We start from the raw sequence: 26,661 nt of genomic DNA, 5'->3' as shown, positions 1-26,661 counted from the left end.
GTGAGTGTCCTAGGGATCTCAAGCATAGACAGTCAGGGATCCTGGCTCAGAATGGCAATTTAAGGAGAACATTGCTATTCAGAATAGTGCTTATTTCCAGAATGTCTGAAGAGTCAACAAGTAGAGATATAGAGCCAGTCCCCTAGCCCAGGGTGCCTGGGTTCACCACTCATTAGCTTTGCCACTCACTAGCTGTATGGCCTCCAGCAGGTTACTTTATGCCTAGGTTTTATTATCGGTGAAATTGAGATCATGCTAGAAACAATGCACCTCTCAGGATTCTTTTGAGGATTGAGAGTTAACACAGTACTTTGAACAATGCACAAATATAGTAAGTGAAACGTAATGCTTAGCTATTTTTATCCGGTCACTTGATAAGAATCTACAAAACACCTAACCAAAACTTTTATTACGCAGTCCTATTTTTTTTTGCTCAATGTTCCATTACACATTTTACAAATTTTCTTTTTATGCCCCGCTTCCTAATGGCAGTAACAACAAAATCTGACTACTTTCTGTTCCCCATACCATCCCAGTTTAGAATTAACTCAGAAAATAATGAATGAACAGAAGCAGTCTCATTTGTTTGTTGTTATATACAACTGAGTCACACGCAGTCAAATTCACTTTAACTAGATCCAGCTGCAGTCTCCGGCAGCCAGAGGGGAAGGAGGGGGAGGGCGGTACGAGAACAGGGCGCGGCCTAGCCAGAGGAAGCACGCCCTACGCCAGCTCTGTCTTGCACGCGCGACCGTGACCACAAAACAGAGCCAGTGGCCAGGGCAGCCCGGGACAGGGGCAGCGGCCGGAAGTGCGGCCTGCCGGGGGCGGGGAAACGAGGCAAAACCTGGAGCCCCGGACGGGCGGCCTATCAGAAGCGACGGTCCCAGCGGAGAGGGCGGAAGAGAAGAAAGCCAGTTCCGGACTCGGCCGCGCCGCCATCTGTCACCTCAGCTCCGGCGCCAGCAGCCCGTCACCCCAGTCCTGCCGCCTGTCTCCTCGGCGGAGGCTGCTTCCCGGTCCTGCCACCTGTCTTCCCTGTTCTCGTCTCTGGCTTCTTTTCCAACATGGATCTGGTCGGAGTGGCATCGCCTGAGCCCGGGCCCGCAGCGGCCTGGGGACCCAGCAAGGTGAGTGGCGGTCGCGGCTGACGCACCTGCCTTGGTCACCCGGGCTGGCCCTCCCGGAATGCTCGGAGAGGGTGACAGGCACGGAGGCGGCTCCACGGGCGACTGGGGAAGTTCTGAGCGGGACCCCGGCGACCTCGGACGGTGGGGACGGGGGGCGGCGCTGCCAGGGTGGGATGGGGGAGGCTAGGAGGGTGGCCGGGTCTGCCAGTGGCCACTCTCGGCGGTTTGGTCTCTCTCCAGATCTGCACCTTGATTTGTGAACCTCGGTAGCAAATATTTGGCTGGGCTGACTTAGAAACTCTGACGTTTGAGGGAAAACAAGCACTATCTTGTTTGTCACGGGCCAAGTGAGTCAGCCCGAATACTGCACAGAAAGCCCGACCGAAGAAAGGCCATTTAGGCAGCTGTTTCCTTAGGTTGACAAATGCGGTTATTCCCTCTTAGTCAGTTTCTTGGTTTTGAAGTAGTAAATAAATGGTAAATCCAGGCGCACCTTCCTCCCTCAAACTAATACTCGCGTACACTGCATACTGTCAAAGCGGTTATGAATTCTCATTATCTGTCTGGGTTTTAACGTTTAAGCTTTTTCCTGTAGTGGCCAACTATTACGTTTATTTCACGTTTGATTTCTGGTTTTCAGACTGCTCCTCTGCATGATAGTTTCATCAGAAGGAGGAAAAGACTCTTCTGCCGCTTTGTTGAGGATTTGCTTGAAAGCAAGAGTGCTTCAGTTGCGATGTTGTGTTCCTCAAATTAAGGTTGTGAAGGAATCCAACTTTTATAGCTTCTTAATTGTTTTTCACATGCTGTCACGGAATATTTGTTCCGTGTAGAGGGTCACTCGGTTTGTTAGATCTTTAGGCTAGGTCTTAACAGAGCAAGGGGAAATAATTCGCTATTCAGAAAAGTATGAAAGTTTAATTAAAGTTAATTTTATGAAAGTTCTGATACAACTGCAGGGAGAATTAAGAGAATCCACTGGCAGATGTGGTTACATCTACATGTTATTTTGTGTAATTTTTTCCTTCTAAGCCGTGTTTACAAGGCCAAGATCAGTAGACATAAAAAGACAAAATCAGTAGCCTAATACAAATAAATGTGTACTTTACATGTTAAATTCCTCCAGTTAAGCACCTAATGGCTGATAAAAATGCCAAATGAGACAAACTTTGATCAGAATACATAATGTCAGAACAAATTTCATTTAGAAAACTAATTCAGTAATAAAATGTTATCATATTTTCATTTAAGGATACATCATCAGAAATAGAAAGTTTCAGTGTCATCATTCAACAAAAAAAATAATCCGGGGGTTTATTGATGTTCTGCTGAGAAGACAGCATTTTCACAGGGTAAAAATTAGATGCTGCAGGTATTTCTTAATCCTCTCCTCCTCTAACTGCTTGGAAGACCTAAGTAATTACAGAAAGCTTTGTGGAGGAGGTAGAGATTTGAGGAAGGTCTTGAAAAATGGAAAAAATGTCAAAGGCCAGCAATTCCCAAAACTTTTTGGTTAGGACCAATTTACACTCTTAAAAATCATTGAGAACCCCAAAGAATTTTTGTTTATATTGGTTACATCTATTGATATTTGTTATATCAGAAATTAAAACAGACATACGAAAAGTTTTTATTAAGTGATATAAAAGTTGTTATGTGTTAATACAAACAGCATTTTTATATGTAACCTCTCCCTTCATTTTCCAAAACAAACAAACAAACAAACAAACAAACAAAAATTAGTGGTATAGTATTGTTTTGTATTTTTGCAAATCTCTTTAATATCTGACTTAATAGGAGACCTTTTTTCTTTTACTCTGTTGTGTATGCTTTAGTTGAAGCATATGAAGAAATTATGTTCTTACAGATGTGTAGATTATAGCAGGTATAATCAAAGATGGCTAACGAGCACATAGATGTACTGAGAACAAACTGAATTAATCTCTAAAAATGCACATTTAGGGGTGCCTGGGTGGCTCAGTCAGTTAAGCATCCTCACTTCGGCTCAGGTCATGATCTTGTAGTTTATGAGTTCAAGCCCAGCACTGGGCTCTCTGCTGACAGCACAGAACCTGCTTCAGATCCTCTGTCTCTCTCTCTTTCTGCCCCAACCCTGCTTCTGTGCACTCTCTCGCACACTCTCTCACATGAAAATAAATATGCATTAAAAAAAATCTTAAATAAAATAAAAATGCACATTTATATCCTAAACCTACTACCTTAGAAAATTTTGGAAAATGCAAGAATATACAAGTACACATTCCAGGAGCCATCAGAGTGATATTACCATATCTGATGTAGACTGGAAAACTCCACTCTACACTCTTTATTTGAGAGAGAGGGAGGGAGAGGGAGAGAAAAGAGAGGAAGAGGGGCAGAGGGCGAGGGGGGGGAGGGAATCTCAAGCAGCCTCCACACTTAGCACAGAGCCAGACTCAGGGCTCCCATCTCACGACACTGGGACAGCAACCTGAGCTGAAATCGAGTCAGACATTCAACTGACTGAACCACTCAGGCCCCCTTCCACTCCATGCTTGAGAGGATAAGAGTGGAAAAGACAAAGAATGTCTTAGTATAAAATAATTTTAATCTTACAGACACCCTGAAAGAGTCTTGGGGACCCCTCCCCCTGGGTCTTGGGGGTGCCAGTTATAAAATGCCTAACTGGTATTATAGACAAAGAATTTTTAATGGATATTCCAAGAAGGGAGAATTGGCAAACTGTAGGTAAAAGTGAGGAAATGTGTAGCTCTGTTGGAAAGAGAACTGTGAAAAATTAATTCATGAGGCTCTTGAAAACTGTCAAGTTCATCAAAAACAAAGTCTGAGAAACTCCCAGCCAAAGAGTCATGCTGACTAGATGTTATATGGTGTGCTGGCTTGATTAACGATTCTGAAATAGAAGGACGTTACAGAAAAACTAAGAAAATCTGAATAAAGTATGCACTTCAGTTAATAATAATCAAGTATATAAATATTGGTCTATTAATTATGGCAAATATACAATACCAATACAGGGGAAGCTGGGTATGGGATATTTGGGAACTCTATGCCATCTTTGCAATTTTTCTGTAAATCTAAAAGTACTCTAATGTTAAAAGTTAAAAAAAAAAATTAATGTTGTATAAACTCAGATGATGTTTTCCATAGACCCTTGTCTTTAGAAGTAAAATTACCACTTAAATGTTCTATCTAGATTGTATCTCTTAGTTGCATGGGCAAAAAAGAGACCTTCCTATGGGTTATGATTCTCTTGGCTTGCTTCAAGTTGAGAATTGGATTTTTGTTATTACGTGCCTCCTTCATGTTTGCTGTTTTTTATTTACTTGATTCTTCCCCACAGTTGTCTGCAGGATGAGCAGCTAGGGGTGCATCTTTGTGAGCTAGAAGGAAATGGGGATAATTTCCTTCTAATCTGCAGCCATCCTGGTGTTGAAGAATGTGGTAGTTATAAAGAACTCCACAGAGCAGTGGTGGGTTTCCTAGAGGAGAGGAAAACCGGTCTAGTCTCAGGGGCCTTCAGCAAACAGGAAAGAAAGAATCAGAGAGCTGGTTAAGGCCTTGATACATGTCATGTTTAGAGCAGAATGACTAACTATAACTAGGAAAGGTTGTGTGGGGTTTCTCATCAGATCTTGATGCTGTGGGGAGTTTATGTTGACAAAGGGAATAATGGGAAAAGACATTGGATAGTGACGGTGCAGCAAGATTATGGAGGGCTTTTTCTATCGCCTTAAATTTATTATTATTATTTAATTTTACAAAGTTCCTCTATTCACAGAGGGTATTTGATTTATCGAGGAGTCGCAAGATGATGACAGAGGATTCCTCTCTATACACCCTGTGGTGCCCATGCATAGGAGGAGCCCCCGGTAAATTATCAGAGGCTCCCTTGAGATGATGAACCTCTTGTGCCTGTGGAGGACTGCCCCCTGTCTGGCAGCTGTCCCTCACACAGCCCAAAAATTTTTATGGAGGCCTTTTGACTGCTAGTTTGAGGAATTTGGATTTGAGGAATTTGGGCAACCTTTGTGAAGCCTTATTTACCTTTACCCATGGAAGTTGCCCTGGTGTGGGTCAGCCCAGCTGAGCTGGTCAGTAGAGGTACAAGGAAGGGGAGTACAGCTCGAGAGTACAAGGCTTCAAGGAGCAAGATCAGTAGGAGTGGGCAATTAGGATATCTTGGTGCTCTGTGGTCTCTCTCTGTTTCTTTTTCTGGTTCAGTATCTTTTGGGTGTAAGTCAGTCTCTGCCTCAAAATAAAGTCACCCCCTGTCGGTATTGCCTCTTCTGAGAAATTGTCAGATAATACGTTGTTTAACATCTTATAAAATTAATTGACTGCCGACAAACAGCTAGAAGCACCAGAAGTGGCTAGCAGAGGGGCCGATTTCAAGATGGAGAAAGGGATGTTAGAATAGTAGAGGTGTAGAAAGGTATCACACCTCTACAGCCTGGGGACAGCCTGGCAGTTCTGTGAAATATTTCCAGTGGGGTTTTTTTGGCACATGTTATTCAGTGAATACCTAAGTGTCTCTTTATGTCTGAAGCTCTATGCTGGGCTCTGAGAATGAGAAGACCCTGCCCTTCAAGGGGCTCATGTTGTATTTTGGCTGATACATTAATACAGTCATTGGTCCTGACCTACAGTGTGTGCACAGTGGTACGGGAACACAAAGGCAAGGATCTGGTTTTGTCTGATGAAATTGAGAGAGCCTTATGGAGTTGGTGACAAATAGAGAAGGAGGAAAATATACCGAGAGGAGCATGTGTGTAGGTATGGAGGGGTGAAAGTATGCCATAATTAGCATATGCTTATTGTTATTAGAGCATAGGGTAGGTAAGAGTTGAGACTGGAAAGATAAAGTAGGTGAAATTGTGAAGAGCATTCCTCGTTGAGGAATTCGGATTTCCTACTGCAGGCAGTACAGAGGTTTGCTTCTCACATTCCAACACAGGGTGATTAGGGAAGCAGTATAGCAAAATACTGAGGGCGGCTTCTTAAGTTCAAAAGCTGCCTTAGTTCAAATCTCAGCACTTCCATCTGCAGTGTTATTTGGGGTTAAAAAAAACCTTTCTGTGTCTCAGTTTCTAAATCTATAAAATGGGGGTGATGTTGTAATTATGCAGTTGCTGTGTCTCGAATAATCTATGTAAGTTATGTATATTAGGCAAATGATTCACATACAGTGAATATTCTAATGTTGTCTGTGATTCTGCTGTTAGTCATTGCAAAATGTGGTTGACAGATCTGAGTTAGAGGATACAATCATTTACGTTTTGGAACCTGGACTTTGAAACTGATCATACCAGGCATTTCTAGGTTAGGGGGCAGCATTATGTATTCTACCTAGTGGATTCAGAAGGAAGTCAGCAGAAGTCATGTGGCAAAGAGAGCTGTATTCTCCAGATTATAGAAAACTTCAAGATTCCAGACCTCAAAATCCTCACCAGGAGAGTGCTCAATTGCTGATAAGATCTGAGTGACTAAAAGTCACACCAGACCTTGAGGAAGCCTCCTTTATTCTGTCCACATCTGGCTTTATGTAAGGCTGGAATAATTCTGCAGTAGGCTAGTATAGGTATGTGCTGGGAGCCTGCTGCATCTCATTAATCTCAGGATAAGACTTGATAAAACTTGATTCTGATTCACCTAGGCATAAATAGGTATCTATCACCTGTTAGAGCTTTACCCTAACAACCTGAACCAATTCCTGAATCTCAATGTTAAGGAACCTGAACAAGGGTCATAGGCCAGGTGGAGGACCTAAACTTGATTTGAAAGTGTTGTGGCTAAAACAGATACCCATCATATGCTATATTCTAATTTAGACACTTGGCAGTAGTTAAGGGGTAAGTTTGGACTTTATCCTAAAGGCAGTGGGAAACATTAGAACAATCAAGAGCTGTAAGTAAGGAAACTCAACTAATCAAATCTGCATTTTAGAAAAGCCATTGTGCTGTGGTATGGAAAATGGAAACAAGCAGGACTAGAAGCAGAAAGATTAGTTAGGACTGTCTTAGAGTAGCCTGGTGATGGGTGGGTGATGCCTTGGAGTAGAATCTCAGAAGGAAGACAGAGAAAGCTGGGCCAGTTCAAGAAAGATTTAGACATGTTATTCAATATTAGTGGTTTAATCACTAGATTATCAAATGTGATCATCTGCCGCTAAGCAAAGCTTACCTTCTCAAAAATTAGGAATTGTAAGATAAAGTTATGGTTTGTATTTCAAGAGGGCTGAGATAGTGATGTCATTGAGAAAGGCCAACTTGCTGATTGTCCAAGAAGAGTTTCACAGGATATTGCTTTGTTGCAGTGGTATTGTTTCAAGACTGCTTCTCAGTTTTTATAGTTCAGAAATGTAGTTTTTATTCTTTGTCATTGTTAGTTTTGTTTTAACATATCCCCAGATGTCTTGTGAGGGGCTGACACACACTTTTGACATGTAGAAGACTTACCCCTTAAATTAGAATGAGGTATAACTTCTAAGTGGGCTTTGAATAGTGCTAGTTGGTATAGTCTGTTCCTAAAAGAGAATCTACAGGGGTGTCTGGCTTGCTCAGTCGGTAAAGCCTGAGATTCTTGGTCTTGGGGTTGTGGGTTTGAGCCCACCTTAGGTGTAGAGATTACTTAAAAATAAAATCTTTAAAAAAAAAAAAAAAAGAGAGAGGAAATCTACATGGGAAGCCAGATTAAAAGCAGAAGATTATTTGATGAGCATGGAATCAGAACAAGGATGGTTATATGAACTCATTAGGTAGTGGGGTGATGCTATCATAGCCTGGTATTCTCCTCAACTAAAAAAACACACCTACCAAAAAAAAAAAAAAAAAGGGACACACCTACTAAACAGGTTAGAAAGTGCTTTTGGCAAATGTAGTTTACATTTATCCTTGATTAGGTTTGAGAAGGGAGATCTTTTTACTTTTAAGATAATTTTCTTTTCTTTCTTTCTTTCTTTCTTTCTTTCTTTCTTTCTTTCTTTCAAGAGGGAGGGAGAGGGAGAGCAGGGTAGGGGTAGAGAAAGAGGGGGAGAGAGAACCCCAAGTAGGCTCCACGACGTCAGCTCAGAACCCCATGTGGGGCTCGATCCCACGAACCATGAGATCATGACCTGAGCCGAGATCAAGAGTCAGACACTTAACTGAGCCACCCAGGTGCCCCAAGATGATTTCTATAAGTAGGTAATTCTTTATTTTGGATTGATTTTAACTAGTTTAATTCTCAAAAGATAGCCTTATTTTCAAGTTTGGAAGGTACTTTTCATTACTATGAATTAACCCCTTCTTTTTCTTTAAATAGTGTCCATGGGCTACCCCTCAAAACACAATATCTTGTTCTTTGGCTGATGTAATGAGTGAACAGCTGGCTAAAGAATTGCAGTTAGAAGAAGAAGCTGCCGCTTTTCCTGAAGTTGCGTAAGTAAAATTTACAAAGAATCTATTTTGTCTAGCAGCTTATTCTAAAGGTTTGAGGATTTGATTAGTCATTGTCATGGCCAGTGATTAAGAAATAACATTTTGAAAAGCAGCGCAGTAGAAAGAGCACCATACTGGGAGTTCTCCGATATTTGGGTTTTGGTTCTGATTCTATAATTAGTTGTCAGTGCTGTCTTGGGCAAATCCCTGTTTCTCTGGGTTTTAGTTATTACAATAGTTGAATCACATGATCTCCAAATTAGCAAATACTGAAGTAGGATACAGTTTTGATCAAATGTTTATAGTTTATCTTTTCATATATGCTTTCTCTCCAGAACACAGAACAAATGAATTTTGAGTGTCAGTTTGGATTTTATTATAGTCCATTTAGCTTTCTCTTGTAGCTCTCTTAATCCTAGTTGGTGCTTTCACAAGTGCCTGCCATTGGTTAGAGGGCAGCTGGACAGAAGGTGAATGATTTGGGCAAGTTTTTCCCATTGCTTCTTCAGTACAGTTTGTAACAGTGAAAAGATACTCTCATAATCCATTGCATCTGTTTACACAAGCACATTATATTAGTTTCTCTTGCCTTATTTTGAATAGTGTTGCTGAAGGACCATTTATTACTGGAGAAAACACTGACACTTCCAGCGACCTAATGCTGGCCCAGATGCTACAGATGGAATTTGACAGAGAATATGATGCACAGCTTAGGCGTGAAGAAAAAAAATTCAATGGAGATAGCAAAGGTACTGTGACCTTATTAAGACAACTCCATTGTGTGGCAGGAAATGCTTGTAATGTGCTCCTAAATACATCTTCAACTGTTTTTGCCTTAAGTTTCCATTTCCTTTGAAAATTATCGAAAAGTGCATCCTTATGAAGACAGTGATAGCTCTGAGGATGAGGTGGACTGGCAAGACACTCGTGATGATCCCTACATACCAGGTATTGATGCTTTTATTTCCTGAGGAGTGGGGGGGTGGGTATAGGACAGGGACAGAGGAAGACTAAGATTTCCAGTGGATCCTTATATTTTACATTTCTCTTTGAATCTCATTTGTAACTTATTAGATTCAAATATCTTTTCAGACAATATTGAATGTAGCAATGTAGTCTTTGCTATTTTTACATAAACTTGGCTTATCTTAATCGCCTTTAGCAAAACCAGTTCCTACTCCCAAAAAGGGTTTTATTGGAAAAGGAAAAGACATCACCACCAAACACGATGAAGTGGTATGTGGGAGAAAGAATACAGCCAGAATGGAAAATGTAAGTTACAGGAAGTATTCTCTGTCAATCAAGAGTTTTATTGGTATAAGTTTAAAAAAACATGGGATTCTAAATAAGTACAATATCTTAAATTTCTAAAAATATCCTTCATAAGGATGGATGTAAAGATGTTTTAGATAATAATATAGCAGTACCATGAAAACTCAGACATAATGAGAATGGATCTGAGAATAAAATTCTACAACAATATTAAGAAAACTGGTTTGATTTGTATTGATTCTAAATTTAAGAAATAGTTATTATGAAAGTAGTGTATTTATTTTTTAGCATATTATTTTCCATAAAATAGCACCCCCCCCCCCCCCAAAAAAAAGAAAAAAGTGTTGATTGGGGGATAGGAATGGGAGAGAGAAATACTTTCTATCATACTTTTTTATAGTTTTTGAATTTTTTTACTTTGTGCCTGAACTACCTCTGCAAAATCAGAAATAAAATGTAATTTAAAAAATAGAAAAAAGAAGAAAAATTAGCATACTTTCTCTTATAAATATTGTGGTTAATAGAAAACATTTAGACTTTAGAACACAAATACTTGTTAAATAATCTTTATTTATTTATTTAAATTTTTCTTTTAATTTTTTTTTCTACACCCGAAGTTGGGCTCGAACTCACAACCCCAAGATCAAGAGTAACACGCTGCACTGACTGAGCCAGCCAGGCACCCTGTAAACTGATTATTAAATTCTAGAAATAGGCCAGACCTGACTCTAGAACAACCCTCCCCAGTAGAATTTTATTTGATAATAGAAATATTCTATATCCATGTTAACTAATAGTAACCACATTTGACAGTTGAGCACTTGAAATTTGGGTGATGCAGCTGAAGAGCTGAATTTCTAATTTAATTTTAATTTATTTAACTTAAAACAATTTTTTTTAACGTTTATTCATTTTTGAGAGACAGAGAGAGAGCATGCGCGGGGAAGGTGCATAGAGAGGGAGACACAGAATCTGAAGCAGGCTTTAGGCTCTGAGCTGTCAGCACAGAGCTCAACGCGGGGCTCGAACTCACGAACTGCGAGATTGTGATCGGAGCTGAAGTGGGACGCTCAACCGACTGAGCCACCCAGGCGCCCCTAATTTATTTAACTTTAAATTTCTACATGTGGCTAGTGGCTACCATATTGGACAGTGGCAGCTCTAGAACATAATTGTCATGGTGTGGGCGGAGCTAGCTGTATACTAACCCACTTCTCAAAAATAATTCATTATAAGATTGTATTTCTTTGGTAAGATTTGGTGTAGCCTTCAAAATATAATGTGTCTTTTGTCTAATGTAAAAGCAAGGTGCAAAGCATATGCAGAAATGCCTTAGTTTTTAGATGTGATTCAGTATTTTCTGTGCTTTTCTTAAAAAGCCTTGCTCTCCTTTCTGTTGTGTTTTTTAGTGAGGTGTTTTTTTTGTTTTTTTTTCTGTGATACCTATAGGTTCTGCTTTTGTAGGCTAATCACCTATTGAGTAAGAAACCTGTTCCAAGTAAAGACTGGTACTGTAGTTTTTTTGTTATTACCATCCCTGGTTTAAAGTATTCAGATGCTAATTTTCTTCTTTTTGGCAGTTTGCACCTGGGTTTCAGGTAGGAGATGGAATTGGAATGGATTTAAAACTATCAAACCATGTTTTCAATGCTTTAAAACAACATGCCTACTCAGAAGAACGTCGGAGTGCCCGCCTGCATGAGAAAAAGGAGCATTCTACTGCAGTAAGTGTTCTTACATGTTTTTCTTTGATGGGAAGTTCATATTAGAAAACTTCATATTTGGGGAAGAAACAAAACTTCCATGTTTGATATTTTTTCCATGCGATTGACTTTTCAAATCAGAGTTATAAATAAAACCCGAGTAGCTTTGCTGCTTGACTTTTCAGACTTGATGTAGCAGTTACTAATCACTTACTCAAAACTAACATTTTAGTGGTCATAATTAATTCGAATATGAATGTTTGAAGATTGAAAAAATTGGTTTCTGTTATACTGTGACATTTATAATAACTTAATCTCTAATGTTTTATGTTAGTGAAGATAGTATCTAATATCTTGAGAATAAAGTGATTTGTAAAACTTAACAAAAACAATAGTAACTACACTAGCAGCTATTTAAATTTTAAAGATAAAACAAGATTTTGACTAACTTAGTGTCTGATTTTTAGTAGTTCTTTTAGATATTCACTGTCAGAGGCACTGAGTTGTTACAGAGGTAAATTGTATTTTGACAGCACAGTTTTAGGAGCCTGTTATATATACATCTAGGTAAATTATAAAGGTAAAAAGTATATGTTTTGAATGTTGGATACTAGAAATGGCTCAGAAAATGTTTTGTTATTACCAGTCATTTTCATTTATAGCGCTTTATCTTTTGCAGGAAAAAGCAGTTGATCCTAAGACACGTTTACTTATGTATAAAATGGTCAACTCTGGAATGTTGGAGACAATCACTGGCTGTATTAGTACAGGAAAGGAATCTGTTGTCTTTCATGCATATGGCGGGAGGTAAATGAGCAAAATGCAGTACCATCATGTCAATAAAATCTTAGCCCATTCTTCCCTATATTAATGGATTTATACAAAATCAGTGCTACATGGCAAGCAGGGTAATGTAGAAAGCCTCTAGACAATATAAGGAGTGTACAAGGAAAAACGCAATCATCCTCATCTCACCATCCAGAAATAACCATTAACCAATTTGTATAGACTTCTTTAGTCTTTTTTCTATGTATATATATTTTCTACATTATTGTTATCATACTATCCCATACAGGCTGCTGTGAGTGACAGAGCAAAGTTTGCACTTGGGTTTGTCTCAAAACCCATGGTCTTTTTACTACGGGGCCCTTTCATACCAGCTTGAGTGGGATATGCTTAGATCAGTTACTGATTCTTGCCTTTGTAACTCTGATCCTTTAAGAAATACCAACTTTAAATAATGTTTGTATCAGGGCACCTGGATGGCTCATTCAGTTAAGCGACCACCTTCGGCTCAGGTCATAATCTCGTGGTTCGTGGGTTTGGGCCCCACATCGGGCTCTGTGCTGACAGCTCAGAGCCTGGAGCCTGCTTCTGATTCTGTGTCTCCCTCTCTGTCTGCCCCTCCCCTGCTCGTGCTCTGTCTCTGTCTCTCAGAAATAAATAAATGTTAAAAGAAAGAGAAAAAAAAATGCTTGCATCATTTAAGGAAACGTCTTGTAAAGATCTTACACTATTTAGATCTTACCCACTTCACTTTTGTTACAAGGGCTTAGATGAGTCAAGAATAACATGAAGAGGGGCGCCTGGGTGGCGCAGTCGGTTAAGCGTCCGACTTCAGCCAGGTCACAATCTCGCGGTCCGTGAGTTCGAGCCCCGCGTCAGGCTCTGGGCTGATGGCTCGGAGCCTGGAGCCTGTTTCCGATTCTGTGTCTCCCTTTCTCTCTGCCCCTCCCCAGTTCATGCTCTGTCTCTCTCTGTCCCAAAAATAAATAAAAAACGTTGAAAAAAAAAATTTAAAAAAAGAATAACATGAAGAAGGAAGATACTTTTTAAAGTGGAGCCTGTTTAGAGATTGTGCTTAAGCCAGGAATGTAAAATCATCTGGTCACTGACCATTGAAGTCAACCAACAAGGTTCACTACACATCAGCTATTCCTTTACCTTAATAATATTTACAAACAAAAACATTAAAATAGATTACAGAATTCTAACTCTTTTTAGGTTCAGAATGTATTTACTGTGTACTTAAGGGGATTCAAATGATTATTGGTCAAGTCCTTGCCTTTGCTTTTCTTAAGTATTTAATCTTCCTTTCTAGATGAGACATACATGTGTAATCACATATTGAATTATACTGTTAAGTTTAAAAATGAAAAGGATAAAAATGAATATTAGGGTAAAATAGCTCAACATTTTCAAGCCATGCGATCTGGAGCAGATTACTAAACTTTGTTTAAAAACTGACCCTTACCCGGGCACGGGTTGGAGTTAAGCGTCCAACTCTGGATTTCAGCTCAGGTCATGATCTCATGGTTCGTGGGTTTGAGGCTTGCATTGGGCTCCACTCTGGCAGTGTGGAGCCTGCTTGGGATTCTCTCTCTTTCTCTCTCTCTCGCTCTCTCTCTGTCCCTACCAGCTCTCTCTCAAAGTAAATAAATAACTTAAAACAAAAAAAACCTGGCCCTTACCTCATAGGATTTTTGTGGTGATAAATGAGATCATAAATTTGACAATGTCTGGTATATATCTTTAAAAAAAATTTTTTTTTAATGTTTACTTTTGAGAGAGAGAGAGAAACAGAGCATGAGTAGGGGAGGGGCAGAGAGAGGGAGACAGAATCCAAAGCAGGGTCCAGGCTCTGAGCTGTCAGCACAGAGTCTGATGTGGGGCTCGAACTCACAGACTGTGAGATCATGACCTGAGCCGAAGTAGGATGCTTAACTGACTGTGCCACCCAGGGGCCCCTGGTAATATTAATCTTAATAAATAACTTATTTCTTCCTTTAAACTTCGTTGCCCTCTTCCCAAATTTTATTTAAGGTTTGCCTAAGACCAAATATAAATTAATGACACAAATTAAAATGGGAGATTACTCATGGTAGAAATTAAAACTACAGAAAGGGCTAAAATGAAAAGTAGCCTTCATCTTACCAACTCTCCTTACCCAGATCTTTTCTTCAAAGATAACCACTATGTTTTAACAGTTTTTAGTTTAGTCTTCCAGGAATTTTTATGCATGTATCCCTTAATTTGTTTATACAAAAGAGATTATATTCTCTATTCAAGATCTTAGTTTTTCAGTTAATATATCTTAGATCTTTCTAAGCTCATACCATCCCATTTTTATAGCAGTACATTACAGTGTGTTAATGGGCTTATAGCATAGCCAAGAAGAGAACATTATAGCAATAACTGTTACGGTTGATAAAAGAGAATTATGTAATAGAGTACACAGGTAGGACTATCTTTGTACATCTACCTTGGTGTGCTTTTGCAAATATATACATTTTTTAAAGTTTATTTATTTTGAGAGAGCATGAGTTGGGGAGGAACAGAGAGAGAGGGAGAGAGAGAATCCCAAGCAGGCTCCATGCTGTCAGTGCAAAGCCTGATGCAGGACTTGTTCTCATGAACTGTGAGATCATGTCCTGAGCCAAAATCAAGAGTTGGACGCTTAAAGAACTGAGCCACCCAGGCGCCCCTCTTAAGCTGAATTCTAGTTCCGAAATTGCTGGGGCAAAGACTGTATGCATTCTTTTCCCTTTTTGTTAAATAGTGGAATGCCTCAGTGAATGGAGAGTACCAGCTGGCTATTGTAGCAAGCAGCATATCTTTTATTTATTAAAAATTAAAAAAAATTTTTTTTCTTGTATGTCACACCAAAGGCCAGAAATCCTGAATTTGTGTTTATAGTTTCATTTTACTGGCAGGACAAATGTGATTTCCCCTATGAGTCAGTCAAATCAAATAAGTTGTTGTACATTCTATAAACGTCAGTAGGTGTTGACAGATTGCCCTGTGAGAAGGTCAATTAACTTATGCAGCAGTATGAATCTGTTTCCCTCATCCTCATTAATGCTTAGTAATATCAAACGTAATTTTTTGTCAGTGTAGAAGATGAAAAGTATTATTTTGATATTTTGGTGTGCATTTGTCTATAATTAAGGTTGTACATTTTTGGAAGTGCTTTTATACCCATTTGTATTCCTTTTTATTGTCAACTGCTTTGTTTATCCTTTATCTATTTTCCATTATACCCAATGATAATGAATGATCTCTCTTTCTTTCTGGTAGAATTGGTATTGTAATCTGTACTTGTGCATTTGTAAGTTAGCGAAACTAGAGAGTGTTTGGTTTTCTACAACTGAGAGTAAATACTTTATAAAAAAAAATTTTTTTTTTTTAACGTTTGTTTATTTTTGAGACAGAGAGAGAGCATGAATGGGGGAGGGTCAGAGAGAGAGGGAGACACAGAATCTGAAACAGGCTCCAGGCTCTGAGCAGTCAGCACAGAGCCCGACACGGGGCTCAAACTCACGGACCGCGAGATCATGACCTGAGCCGAAGTCGGATGCTCAACCGACTGAGCCACCCAGGCGCCCCCTTTTTTTTTTTTTTTTTAATTTTTTTTTAACATTTATTTATTTTTGAGACAGAGAGAGTAAATACTTCTTTTAATATTTATTTTTGAGAGAGGGAGAGAGCAAAAGAGAGAGCGGGGTTGGGGGTGGCAGAGAGGGAGAGAGAGAATCCCAAGCAGGCTCCACGCTGTTAGCACAGAGCCTTATGTGTTTACTTACTTAACCTTGAGATCATGACCTAAGCTGAAACCAAGAGTTGGATGTTTAACTCACTGAGCCACCTAGGTGCCCTGAGAGTAAATGCTTCTAAAGTTTTTAGTTTTCTGTGCTATATAACAAATTACCACAGACGAGCAGCTTAAAACAACACTCATTTATTATCTCCTAGTTTCTGTTGATTGGAAGTTCCAGCGAGCGAGGCTTAGCTGGGCTTTCTGCTCAGGGTCTCTCAGGGCTACTCTGGGTGGCAGCTGGGGCTGCATTCCCTTCTGGGGCTCAGGTCCTCTTCCCTTGGCACAGTTCAGTTTATTGCCGCTGTAGCACTTAGGTCTCTATTGTTGGCTGTCAGGTAGGTAGGGGCTGCTCTCAACTTCTAGAGGTCACTGCAGGTCCTGGTCATACCTCCCTTTCATGCAGCACAAGTGAGACTTCATACAGGATAGGAATAGTGAACAGAACAGTATCATTGCCATTCGCATTCAGGGAAGAGGTCATGATGAAGTTAGATCTCAACCTGGATTGTAAACAGTAGCCAAAACCCCATAAAAATCCAACAACAACCTGGTGTTGAGTGCAAAAAGCTAATTGCTTAATATTTACAGTATACCATCTGTTAAACTTTTAAAGTTATACAGAAAATAATATACATGGATTTTTAAACATAGATGCTTGTGTATGTGAGTATTTATATATTTTTTAGAAAGAGTAGGAAGATACTGTTCATGATGGTGATTGCCTCTGGAGAGGAATAAAGAAATAAGGAATAAAACTACCTAGTGTGGTAAACAAAGGGAACTTCAGCTTTATCTGCAATATTTAATTATTTTAAATGAATAAAAGGGCTGGAAATGGGAGGCTTCAAGTTTAGGCAATGAGGAGATTGACAATGAGAATAGAAAATGTATGTTTAGAGGTAACAGGGTATAAAACCACGTAAGCAAACCGGAAATTGGTAAGGAGGACCTTAAAAGCCAGACAGAGGGATGTGTAATTTACTAAGAAACAAGGAAGTTTATGAATCTTGTAAGTTAGAATCTTAGATACCTTCTGAATAGGGAATCTCCTCAATGGTATTTTTTTTTAATTTTTTTAAAACATTTATTTATTATTGAGAGACAGACACAGAGCATGAGCAGGGGAGGGGTAGAGAGAGGGGGAGACACAATCTGAAGCAGGCTCCAGGTTCTGAGCTGTCAGCATAGAGCCGGACACAGGGCTCAAACTCACAAACTGTGAGATCATGACCTGAGCCGAAGTCAGTTGCCCAACCAATGAGCCACCCAGGGGCCCCTCAGTGGTATTTTTGATAGGGTCTCATCTACCTTATAGTTAAACTGTTGCAGTGACAGGGAGCTTATCTCAAAATCTAGAGGTGTTTATAACACCTTTAAACTGGGAATTTCTTTCTGGTATAGAATCTCTAATCTGTCTCCTGAAAACTAAATCATCCATTCCCAAATATTTGTGCAGCTAACATGTGTTAGGTACTCTTCCAGGTAGTGGGGATATAGCCATGAATGGTATGAGGAAGATCTCTGAACTGATAGGATGTACTTCCTCCCCACCCCGATCCCCTACCAAGACAGTAATAAATCAACAAAAAAACATCAGATATGTGTTATGGTAGGTAAATATGGTGACATCATAGCAACTGGTTGACTTCTTTTTATTAGTAGAACAGGAAGACTTATCTGATAGAGTGACATTTAAACTAAGATTTGAGTGGCGCCTGGGTGGCTCAGTTGGTTAAGTGTCCAACTTCGGCTCAGGTCATGATCTCATGGTTCATGAGTTCGAGCCCCATTGTCGGGCTTTGAGGTGACAGCTCGGAGCCTGGAGCCTGCTTCGGATTCTGTGTCTCCTCTCTCTTTGCCCCTCCCCCACTTGTGCTGTCTCTCTCTCTCTCTCTCTCTCTCTGTCTCTCTCTTTCAAAAATAAACATTAAAAACAATTTTTTTAAGCTAAAATTTGAATGGCATCTAGGATGCAGTATAGAGATCAGGTGGAAGAACATTCTGGACTAGAGAATAGCTAGTGCTAATGGCTTAAGACAGGCACAAACTTGGTATCTCTGAGAGCCTATAAGAAAGCCAGCATGCTGGGAGCACAGTTGTGAAGGGGAGAGAGGAAGCTGGGAAGTAAACAGCTTAGATCAGGTAGGACCCTCTCATCCAGGGTAAGGAGCCTCCTCTTTAAGTACAGTGGGAACCAAAGCTATGATTTGATTTTTGTTTTGAAAAATTACTCAGACTGTAGTGTGGAAAATAAATGATAAGAGGGTAAGAGAAGAAGCAGTAAGTTCCCTTAAATTATTGTAGTTTGAATGAGAGAGAACAGTGGTTTTGGACTGAGGAGGTGTAGTGAAAAGGAAGAATAGGAGGCCATAGGGATGTGCTTCGAAGGTAAGAGTCAACAGTGTGTGCTGTTGGATTAGATGGGTGTGAGAGGGTACATTCTTGGCTAGAGCAGCTGGGTGGTGCCATTTACTGAGATGAGAGTGTGAAGAAAGGCAAGTTTAGGGTGCAGTTAACGAGAATTTTGTTTTGAACTTGTTAAGTTTGAGATGCCTGCTAGACATCCGAGTGATTCAAGTAGGGGTCAGGTAAATGGGCCTGAAGTTCTGGAGAGAGTCAGGATAGAGGTAGAAATGTAGGAGTTACCTGTGATAGATAATATTTAAAGCCATGGGGCTAAATGAAATTCCCCAGGTAGAGAAGGCAGAAGGAGAAGCAGTTGGAGAACTCTGATCTTCTGAGGTTAACTGGCAGAAGAGGAATCAGCTGGGAAAATATAGTACAGAAGGAAGAGGTTGGGAGTTTGAGTTAGAGTTTATCCTCTGGAGATACAGTTCCTTTCTTTTCCAGATTAACATCCCTTCACATATTTAAAGGTAAATATTGTGTCTCTCTCTGTCCTCCTTTTTGTTTACACTGCCACCACCAGTGTTTCAAGTCTTCACTGGCTTACTATTGAGGGGCATTACATTAGCGTCCTAAGTAGGTTCCACACCTCTGGACTCTTCTGCCCCCTTCCATCTTGACATTATCGTTGACTTGATCTTCATGAAGTGTGTGAAGCCCTTGATGATTCCTCCCACCTGTGGAAAGACATCCAGGCTTCTCACCCAGGCAGACAGGGCTCTGCACACATCTGCCTCCATCTTGTCCCTTAACTCTGACTTCTTTCGTTTACTCTTTCCGGCCAAGTCTTAACTATAGTGTTTGTTATTCCTCAGACATGTCCTATGGTTTCCAACTCTGCTCGTGATAATACTGTGACAGTGCTTGTTCATATCCTACCCATCTGTTTAGTTGCCACCTAATATCCTGCAGCCTTGCCTGGCCTTCCCAATCCAAAGCGACCTGTCCTGTTCGTGTACTTCTTGTATTGTCTCACGCCCCTCCTTGCATAGTCATAGGGCAAGGACCCCTTTGCTTACCTTTTTATCTGCTAGAAGTGAAAGAGACATTTTAAAAAGCTGTTCTGTTTTGTTGCTTTTATTGAATTTTGCCTATAAACCATCCCAGGTAGATTGTAGCCTATTTTAAAGCATCTATGTTTTTGTTGTTCCTTAAGTTTGATTCCATTGTCATTAAGAAAGGTTATTTTATTATGGGTTATTGAAAATTGGTTGGCAATTTATTTGAAAGTGTTTTATTTAAGAAATCAAATCCTAATTATTAAGACCCCAAACTTGAAAACACCAAGGTTTGACATTCTTAGATGAGTTAGATCTACTTTTGTATCATAGATTTTTTATTTTGAAATTGTTTTACTTCTGAGCTGGCAACTTACACTGACTTAATTTTTTTTTTTTCCACTTAGCATGGAAGATGAAAAGGAAGATAGTAAAGTTATACCTACAGAATGTGCCATCAAGGTATTTAAAACAACCCTTAATGAGTTTAAGAATCGTGACAAATATATTAAAGATGATTTCAGGTTTAAAGATCGCTTCAGTAAACTAAATCCACGTAAGATCATCCGCATGTGGGCAGAAAAAGAAATGCACAATCTCACAAGGTAAAGAAAATCACTGTGCTAGAAGTTATCTAGGGTAATTACCTTTCTGTATTAGGTTTACCAGCCAGGCAAAAAAAAAAGTCATGCTTGCTTTTAAATTTATTTGTAGAAATTATGGAAGGCCTTGAAATTCTAGGGTTTTGTTTTGTTTTGTTTTTTAATATTTATTCATTTTTTGAGAGACAGTGCAAGTAGGGGAGGAGCAGAGAGGGAGACACAGAATTGGAAGCAGGCTCCAGGCTCCGAGCTGTTAGCACAGAGCCCAGTGCGGGGCTTGAACTCACAAACCGTGAGATTATGACCTGAGCTGAAGTTGGACGTTCAACCAACTGAGCCATCCAGGCGCCCCGAAATTCTAGTGTTTAATGAGGCTTTCTGTAAGAAAATATTACCCTGTATATAACCTGAATTCATACTTTTTTAAAAGGTTTATTTATTTATTTACTTTGAGAGGGAGAGAGCATGAGCAGGGGCACGGGGGAGAGAGAGAATCCCAAGCAGGCTCCACACTGTCAGCTCAGAGCCCGATGTGGGGCTTAAACTCAAGAACCATGAGATCATGACCTGAGCTGAAACCAGGAGTCGGATGCTTAACCAACTGAGCCATCCAGGCATGCCCCAAATTCATACTTCTGGGATGAATAAGCTGTTTTCTTTTTTCTTTCCTCAGTAAAGTTTGAGGGAAACAAAGTCATTTTCTGCCTAAGACATTTTGTCATATGTCTATATGCTGTCTTTTTTCAGCTTCCAATTAAGCTTATTATAAATAATAATTGTTTCAGAAAATGTTTATTACATCTAATGTTTGTTAATTTGGTTGGGGCAGAGTCTGACCAAATTGCATTTTGTTTTAATTTATTAGACTTGTTCCTCAGTTCCCTAAGCAATTAAAGAGTTAGTTTTGTCAACCAACTAACATAGTAATAATCTTTCTCATTAATAAAACTTTTCATATCTTAATCTATTAAAAGCTTAATTTTAGTTTTTTCTAGAGATGTTTACTCTCAACTGTAATTATTCATATTTATTAGTAGCAGAATTCTTCTACTTAGTATGACGTCTAAATAGGATAATTTCTTCAGAGGTGTTGCCGCCCACCAGTCTCTTTTCTACACTTCTGAGATCTCATCCCTGCCATTCTTAAAATTCTTCAACAGCCCCTATAGCCTTTAGTGTTCAAAGGCCTTTTCTGATGTGAGGCCCACCTGTAACCTCAACCCACATTGCCCTTCTTCTCATTCAAGATCATCTATGTTGATTGATACACATTCCCCAGATGGACCGTGCTCTTGAATGCCTCCATGCATTTCCACAGCTGCTTCCAGCCCTAGACCAGCATGCCCCCCACACTGTCTTAATCTAGCTAATTCCTGTTCACCCATTTCTTACACTAAGCCATCCTGATGCCACGTGCTCCTATAGCTCCTACCCACACCTCTGCCAGTGCATGTGTCACACAGCATTGTCTCCTCACCTGTCTGTGCCTTCTAGCAGTCCATGTGCTCTGTAAGGGCAGAGGCTTTGTTTTACTATCTCTGCACCTCCCACCCCCTGAGTAGAACATGGTACCAGCTCATTGCAGGCCCTTGTTAGATATTTGTTGAATAAGTGAGATATTCTCTCCTCCTAATTTTTACATCCTGAATTATTTCTTTCTGTGTAGAATGCAGAGAGCTGGAATTCCCTGTCCAACGGTTGTACTACTCAAGAAACACATTTTAGTTATGTCTTTTATTGGCCATGATCAAGTTCCAGCCCCTAAATTAAAAGAAGTAAAGCTCAGTAGTGAAGAAATGAAAGAAGCCTACTACCAAACTCTTCATGTAAGTTGTGCTTTTCACAGCATTTACATGCCACCTTTTAAAAATATTTTGTTTAAACCTTAAAAATTTCCTAAAATAGTACTATTTTAAGGTGATGTAACAAGGACAGACTGAAGTTTGTAAAGGAATATTAACATTGGAGAGTTGTCTTTATATCAATATGCTGCTGTCTTGAGTCACTTTAGAAAAATCGTAGACCTAAGGAGTCCACAAACGCTCATTGGTTAGCATTAGTGACATGGAAGCATGAAGCTGTTATTCACAAAACAGTATATTAAATAGAAGTTGACGTTTCCACATTTAGCAGATGCCATGCCTCGTTAGTTTGTATGCCTTCTTGAATGTCCTAGCTCTTAACAGCTAAGAAAATGCCTGTTGTTGGGAAGTAGGTGGGGAGCAGGTTTGGCCTCATTTTAAGAATGCTGGGGACGACTGAAGACGGGAGGAAGTGGCTTCTTGAGAGTGTGCAGGTCTTAGAGTTGGAAGGCACATGTCAGGAATCTTGAAGCCATTTATTCTTCAGGACAGCAACTGAATTCATCTGATGTCCTCCCAGCTTAGGAAAATGTTACTAATACTGTTGTCATTCCTCTGTAGTTTTTTTTTTTTCCCCCGAGTAAGCTCTACACCCCAATGTGGAGCTTGACCTCACAACCCTGAGATCAAGAGTCACATGCTCGGCCAAATGAGCCAGTCAGTCTCCTCAATAGAGAAGCTTCTATGCATTTTATGTGGTCTCTGCACGAAGCATTACATCCTACAGTAGCTGATGTAAATATGAAAGTGTTAACCAAATAATTTTTTAAGACAGAGCTAGGGAGATGATCCAACTTTCTCTGCTTCCAATAGGAAAATACTGAAAGGAAAATCACGTTCATTTTTCTGGATTCTATGGGCTGGGGAAGAGATGAAGGAATGATGTACTTTCCTATTTGATTCTAGCAAGGCTGAGAAATAAAACATTAATGTTTATTTCTACTGTCAAAAATCAGTTAACGAGTATGTAATGCCACTTAATTTGTAAGAATATCTCCTCCCTAATGTGTCTGGCAGGAAGTACTTTCTACTTTGTATAAAAAGGTGAAAAAAGTTTTCACCCACTTTTATAAAGGGAAGTGGCTTTTAGATCTTCTGGTTAGTGACCATAACATGGCTGCTTTCTTAGCCCGTGGGAATCCTGGTCTGCCCCTTGATCTCCTGACCTTGTTGTTGTCACATAGACAAGGAAATAGAGTGTCTTACTCATTCCCTCCATTGTCTTAGAGTTCCCCCACCCAGTCTTAGACTGTACAAAGTAAAGAGGAAATAGTTTTGCTTTTTCGAGAAATTATTGGTTGGCATAGACATTTTAGTTGCATAGGTAACTTAGAATTACTGCTCACACCCTAAATGTGTGCCTTGCCTCTTCACAGTTGATGCAGCAGTTATATAATGAATGTACCCTTGTACATGCCGACCTCAGTGAGTATAACATGCTGTGGCATGCTGGGAAGGTGAGTACATTTTGTTACTGTCCATACTAAATATCTTGATGTAAATTATTGAATGTGTCCTGAACACATGCTCTACGTGTAAATAGGTCTGGTTGATTGACGTCAGTCAGTCGGTGGAACCAACTCATCCTCATGGCCTGGAGTTCTTGTTCCGTGACTGTAGGAATGTCTCACAGGTAAGCGTGTAAACTAATTTCTTTATAGGAGGTAACAGTTTCAAATATTTTTCTCCTAAGATAAGTCCAATGGTCATATTCTTAGAAATTGAAGGAAGGGTTTGGTTACCGACTGCTTTCAGGATAAGGATACAAAGATCAATTTGTCAGATTTCATTTTCAACAACAATTTGATTGCGTGTCTCACATTTGGGCTATTGAATTAAATTTGAAATGGGAGTAAGTTTTTATTTTGACTGCAGATATTTAAGCAGTCAAGTAGACCTTTAATACATGCACAGTGCTTTAAGTGAAGCTGGTATTAGTAAGCCTACATGCTGACTGCCAGTGTTATTACCATTAAAAGGAGAGTAGTCATCTTAGTGGCACTGTCTGATCACTATGAGGTAAACAGATTAACGAAGGTAAAACTCAGTAATCACACATTTGGGTCACGTTTATTTGCTGTTTCTAAAGGAAACTGTTAGCCGCAGATTCAGATAAGAATGGTGTTTCTAAATGATAGAATAACTTCATATTGGAAATAATTTCTGAACCTACTTGAAGATTTTAATTCACAGATGGGATTTAGTGAATATTTTGAGTCTACACATTCAAAGCAATGCCACCCAATTTTATATATACTGCTCGTTTATAGCTATGGAAGGTGCATTGTGACAAACTAAATCCAGAAGGCAGCCTGTATGTGTACCAGAGGACAAAAAGCAAGTAGAACCTGAACAGCATAGTTAAACTTGAAATGGGGAAATCTGTGGTTTGAAAACTATGGAAGGGGGGCACCTGGGTGGCTTAGTGGGTTAAACATCCAATTCTTGATTCCGGCTCAAAGTCGTGATCTCGCGGTTTGTGAGTTTGAGCCCCATGTCGGGCTCTGCGCTGACAGCAAAGAGCCTGCTTATGATTCTCTGTCTCGCTCTCTCTGTGCCCTTCCCCTGGTTGCGTGTGCCCTCTCTCTCTCCCTCTCACTCTTTTTCTCTCTCTCAAATAAACTTTAAAAAAATTATGGAAGGGACGCCTGGATGGCTAAGTCAGTTAAGCATCCGACTTCAACTCAGGTCACGATCTCATGGTTTGTGAATTCGGCACACATCGGGCTCTGTGCTGACAGCTTGGAGCCTGGAGCCTGCTACGGATTCTGTGTCTCCCTCTGTCTCTGCCCTTCCCCTGCTTGTGCTCTCTCTCTCTCTCTCTCAAAAATTAATAAACATTAAAAAAATTTTTTTTTAATTATGGAAGGAATTTATTGGCATCTTACAAGTACACTCTTCCCTGTGTTTTGTTTCCAAGGGAGCCTTGCTATAACATCTCCTACTGATTTATATTTCTTTACTAGTTTTTCCAGAAAGGAGGAGTAAAAGAAGCCCTTGGTGAACGAGAACTCTTTAATGCTGTTTCAGGCTTAAACATCTCAGCAGATAATGAAGCTGATTTCTTAGCTGAGGTAAATGGTGTGCGGCTATTATTCACCTTGCTAATAAAGCATGGGATGGAGTAGATAGCTGAAACTGAGAGCTCATTTTATTCTTCTGTTTTCTCAAAAGCGAAATTAGAGATTTTTCTTTCCTTGAGATGTTTTGGTCCTTTCTGGGCTTAAAACCTAGGATAGACTTAGAGCAAAACACTTCTTCAAGGAGTTCACAGTTTAATTAAGATGGACAAATAAGATCATTTCCAGTATACCTCTATGCCTCTATTCACGAAGGAGGAGGTGGGCTGGTGGACACTCTGGGTGATACAGAAAACAGTAACACATCATCCCGCCCTTAACTGAATATAGAAAGTTAGCAGTGGTCGCCCTTAGAAATACCCAGTAATTACAGTATGGATCTATAGAAGCATAAAAACAAAAAACCTGCCTCCGGAGAAGTTCTCTTAAAATTGAACAAAAATTAAAAAGTGAAATAGCTAATTATTCCCGACAGTATACCAACGCAGAGAATGATTATGGAGTCTGTTGCAGAACTCCTTAGGTATTTGAATTTGGCCAAGCTGTGCTGGAACATAAGGGCAGAGGAGAAGTAACAGGAAGATGGTATAGCTGACATCTAGCACAGTACAGTTGCTCAGTAAGTAGGAGTTATACTGTTGTTGAACCAACATTAGAATTTCCTTTTTCTTGTTTCCCGAAAGCTTTATAGAGTACACAGTAAGACACAGGATCCTAGTTACTAGCTTGATAAAGATACTAAGTATTAATTCAAGCAATATAATCAAGTAAAAAAACATACATGTACGTGTCATGCTGTAGTATGTGTCACATACTGTAATTCCAATTCAAGGCCAGTGTCATTAGGAAAGACCTAGTAAGAGAAAACTGCGGGTTCAATCTGAAGTGTGGTTTCTGTGAAGTAAGATTTTGACAAATGGATTCAATGTATTTTGTAGATAGAAGCTTTGGAGAAAATGAATGAAGATCATGTTCAGAAGAATGGAAGGAAAGCTGCTTCATTTTTGAAAGATGATGGAGGTCCACCAGTCCTGTATGATGAATAGCACCAACACCCACTGCTTTCCATTGTTTACACAGTGGTGACTGTCAGCTGCCAATGGCAAATGAAGTTATGGGTGACTTGAAATACCAAAACATGAGGAGTGTACAATGGTGCTTCTGTGCTTTTTTCCCCCCTTGTAACCCATATGCCAGATGTGTGGAATTTGTAGCTCAGCATTGGGAGAATAAAATGTCACTACCTCTCGTCTTATGAACAGGATAATATAATTCTTTAACAGCTACAGCTTATCTAGCTGAAACCAACCTGATTTTATAGGAATCGTGGCATAAAATGTTTTGATGAGAATTTTTAAAACTTAGGTAACATTTCCAAACATGGGAGGAAAGGACAGTCTCTCCTTACAAGGGAGACTTTTATTACAACGTACTTGCTTTTTTCACCTCCCCATTTTGTGTTCTATCTTTCCTCAAATATTTTATTGGCCTAAAACTAGCCCTTCTCAATTCTTTTTCCAGCTTGTGACCGTGATTCTAAAGGAAAATTTCTTCTCTTTAGTAGGTGATAGAAATGGAAATTTGGTTGTAAAA

The 26,661-nt window shown here is 39.6% G+C and overlaps 1 protein-coding gene across 2 annotated transcripts; it reads left to right on the top strand.

Annotated features, from left to right (window-relative positions):
* Window positions 1–817: 817 nt before the first annotated feature.
* On the top strand, window positions 818–26,661 carry RIOK3 (RIO kinase 3). 2 transcript variants are annotated; one of them, XM_049620352.1, is made up of 14 exons: window positions 818–1,130; window positions 1,771–1,888; window positions 8,433–8,548; window positions 9,152–9,297; window positions 9,389–9,496; window positions 9,711–9,820; window positions 11,401–11,544; window positions 12,203–12,330; window positions 19,932–20,129; window positions 21,793–21,952; window positions 23,365–23,445; window positions 23,532–23,621; window positions 24,955–25,062; window positions 26,007–26,661. In XM_049620352.1, the coding sequence occupies exons 2-14, from the start codon at window positions 1,784–1,786 to the stop codon at window positions 26,112–26,114; spliced, it is 1,602 nt and encodes a 533-aa protein (XP_049476309.1). In that variant the 5' UTR covers window positions 818–1,130; window positions 1,771–1,783; the 3' UTR covers window positions 26,115–26,661. The 2 variants fall into 2 exon arrangements, with proteins under 2 accessions (XP_049476309.1, XP_049476310.1); XM_049620353.1 differs by lacking the exon at window positions 1,771–1,888 and having other exon boundaries at window positions 820–1,130.

This window comes from Panthera uncia, assembly GCF_023721935.1.
Source record: "Panthera uncia isolate 11264 chromosome D3 unlocalized genomic scaffold, Puncia_PCG_1.0 HiC_scaffold_8, whole genome shotgun sequence".
Lineage (NCBI taxonomy): Eukaryota > Metazoa > Chordata > Mammalia > Carnivora > Felidae > Panthera > Panthera uncia.
Note: the sequence above shows the minus strand (reverse complement) of the source record. Positions and strands in the feature narration are given on the sequence as shown.

Excerpts from the sequence above, each read along its gene's own strand:
- RIOK3 (XM_049620352.1), top strand. The coding sequence starts at position 1,784 with ATGATAGTTTCATCAGAAGGAGGAAAAGACTCTTCTGCCGCTTTGTTG. Across the intron at positions 12,331-19,931 it reads TTTCATGCATATGGCGGGAG|CATGGAAGATGAAAAGGAAG; the intron begins GTAAATGAGCAA and ends TTTTCCACTTAG. Across the intron at positions 23,622-24,954 it reads ACTGTAGGAATGTCTCACAG|TTTTTCCAGAAAGGAGGAGT; the intron begins GTAAGCGTGTAA and ends TTTCTTTACTAG.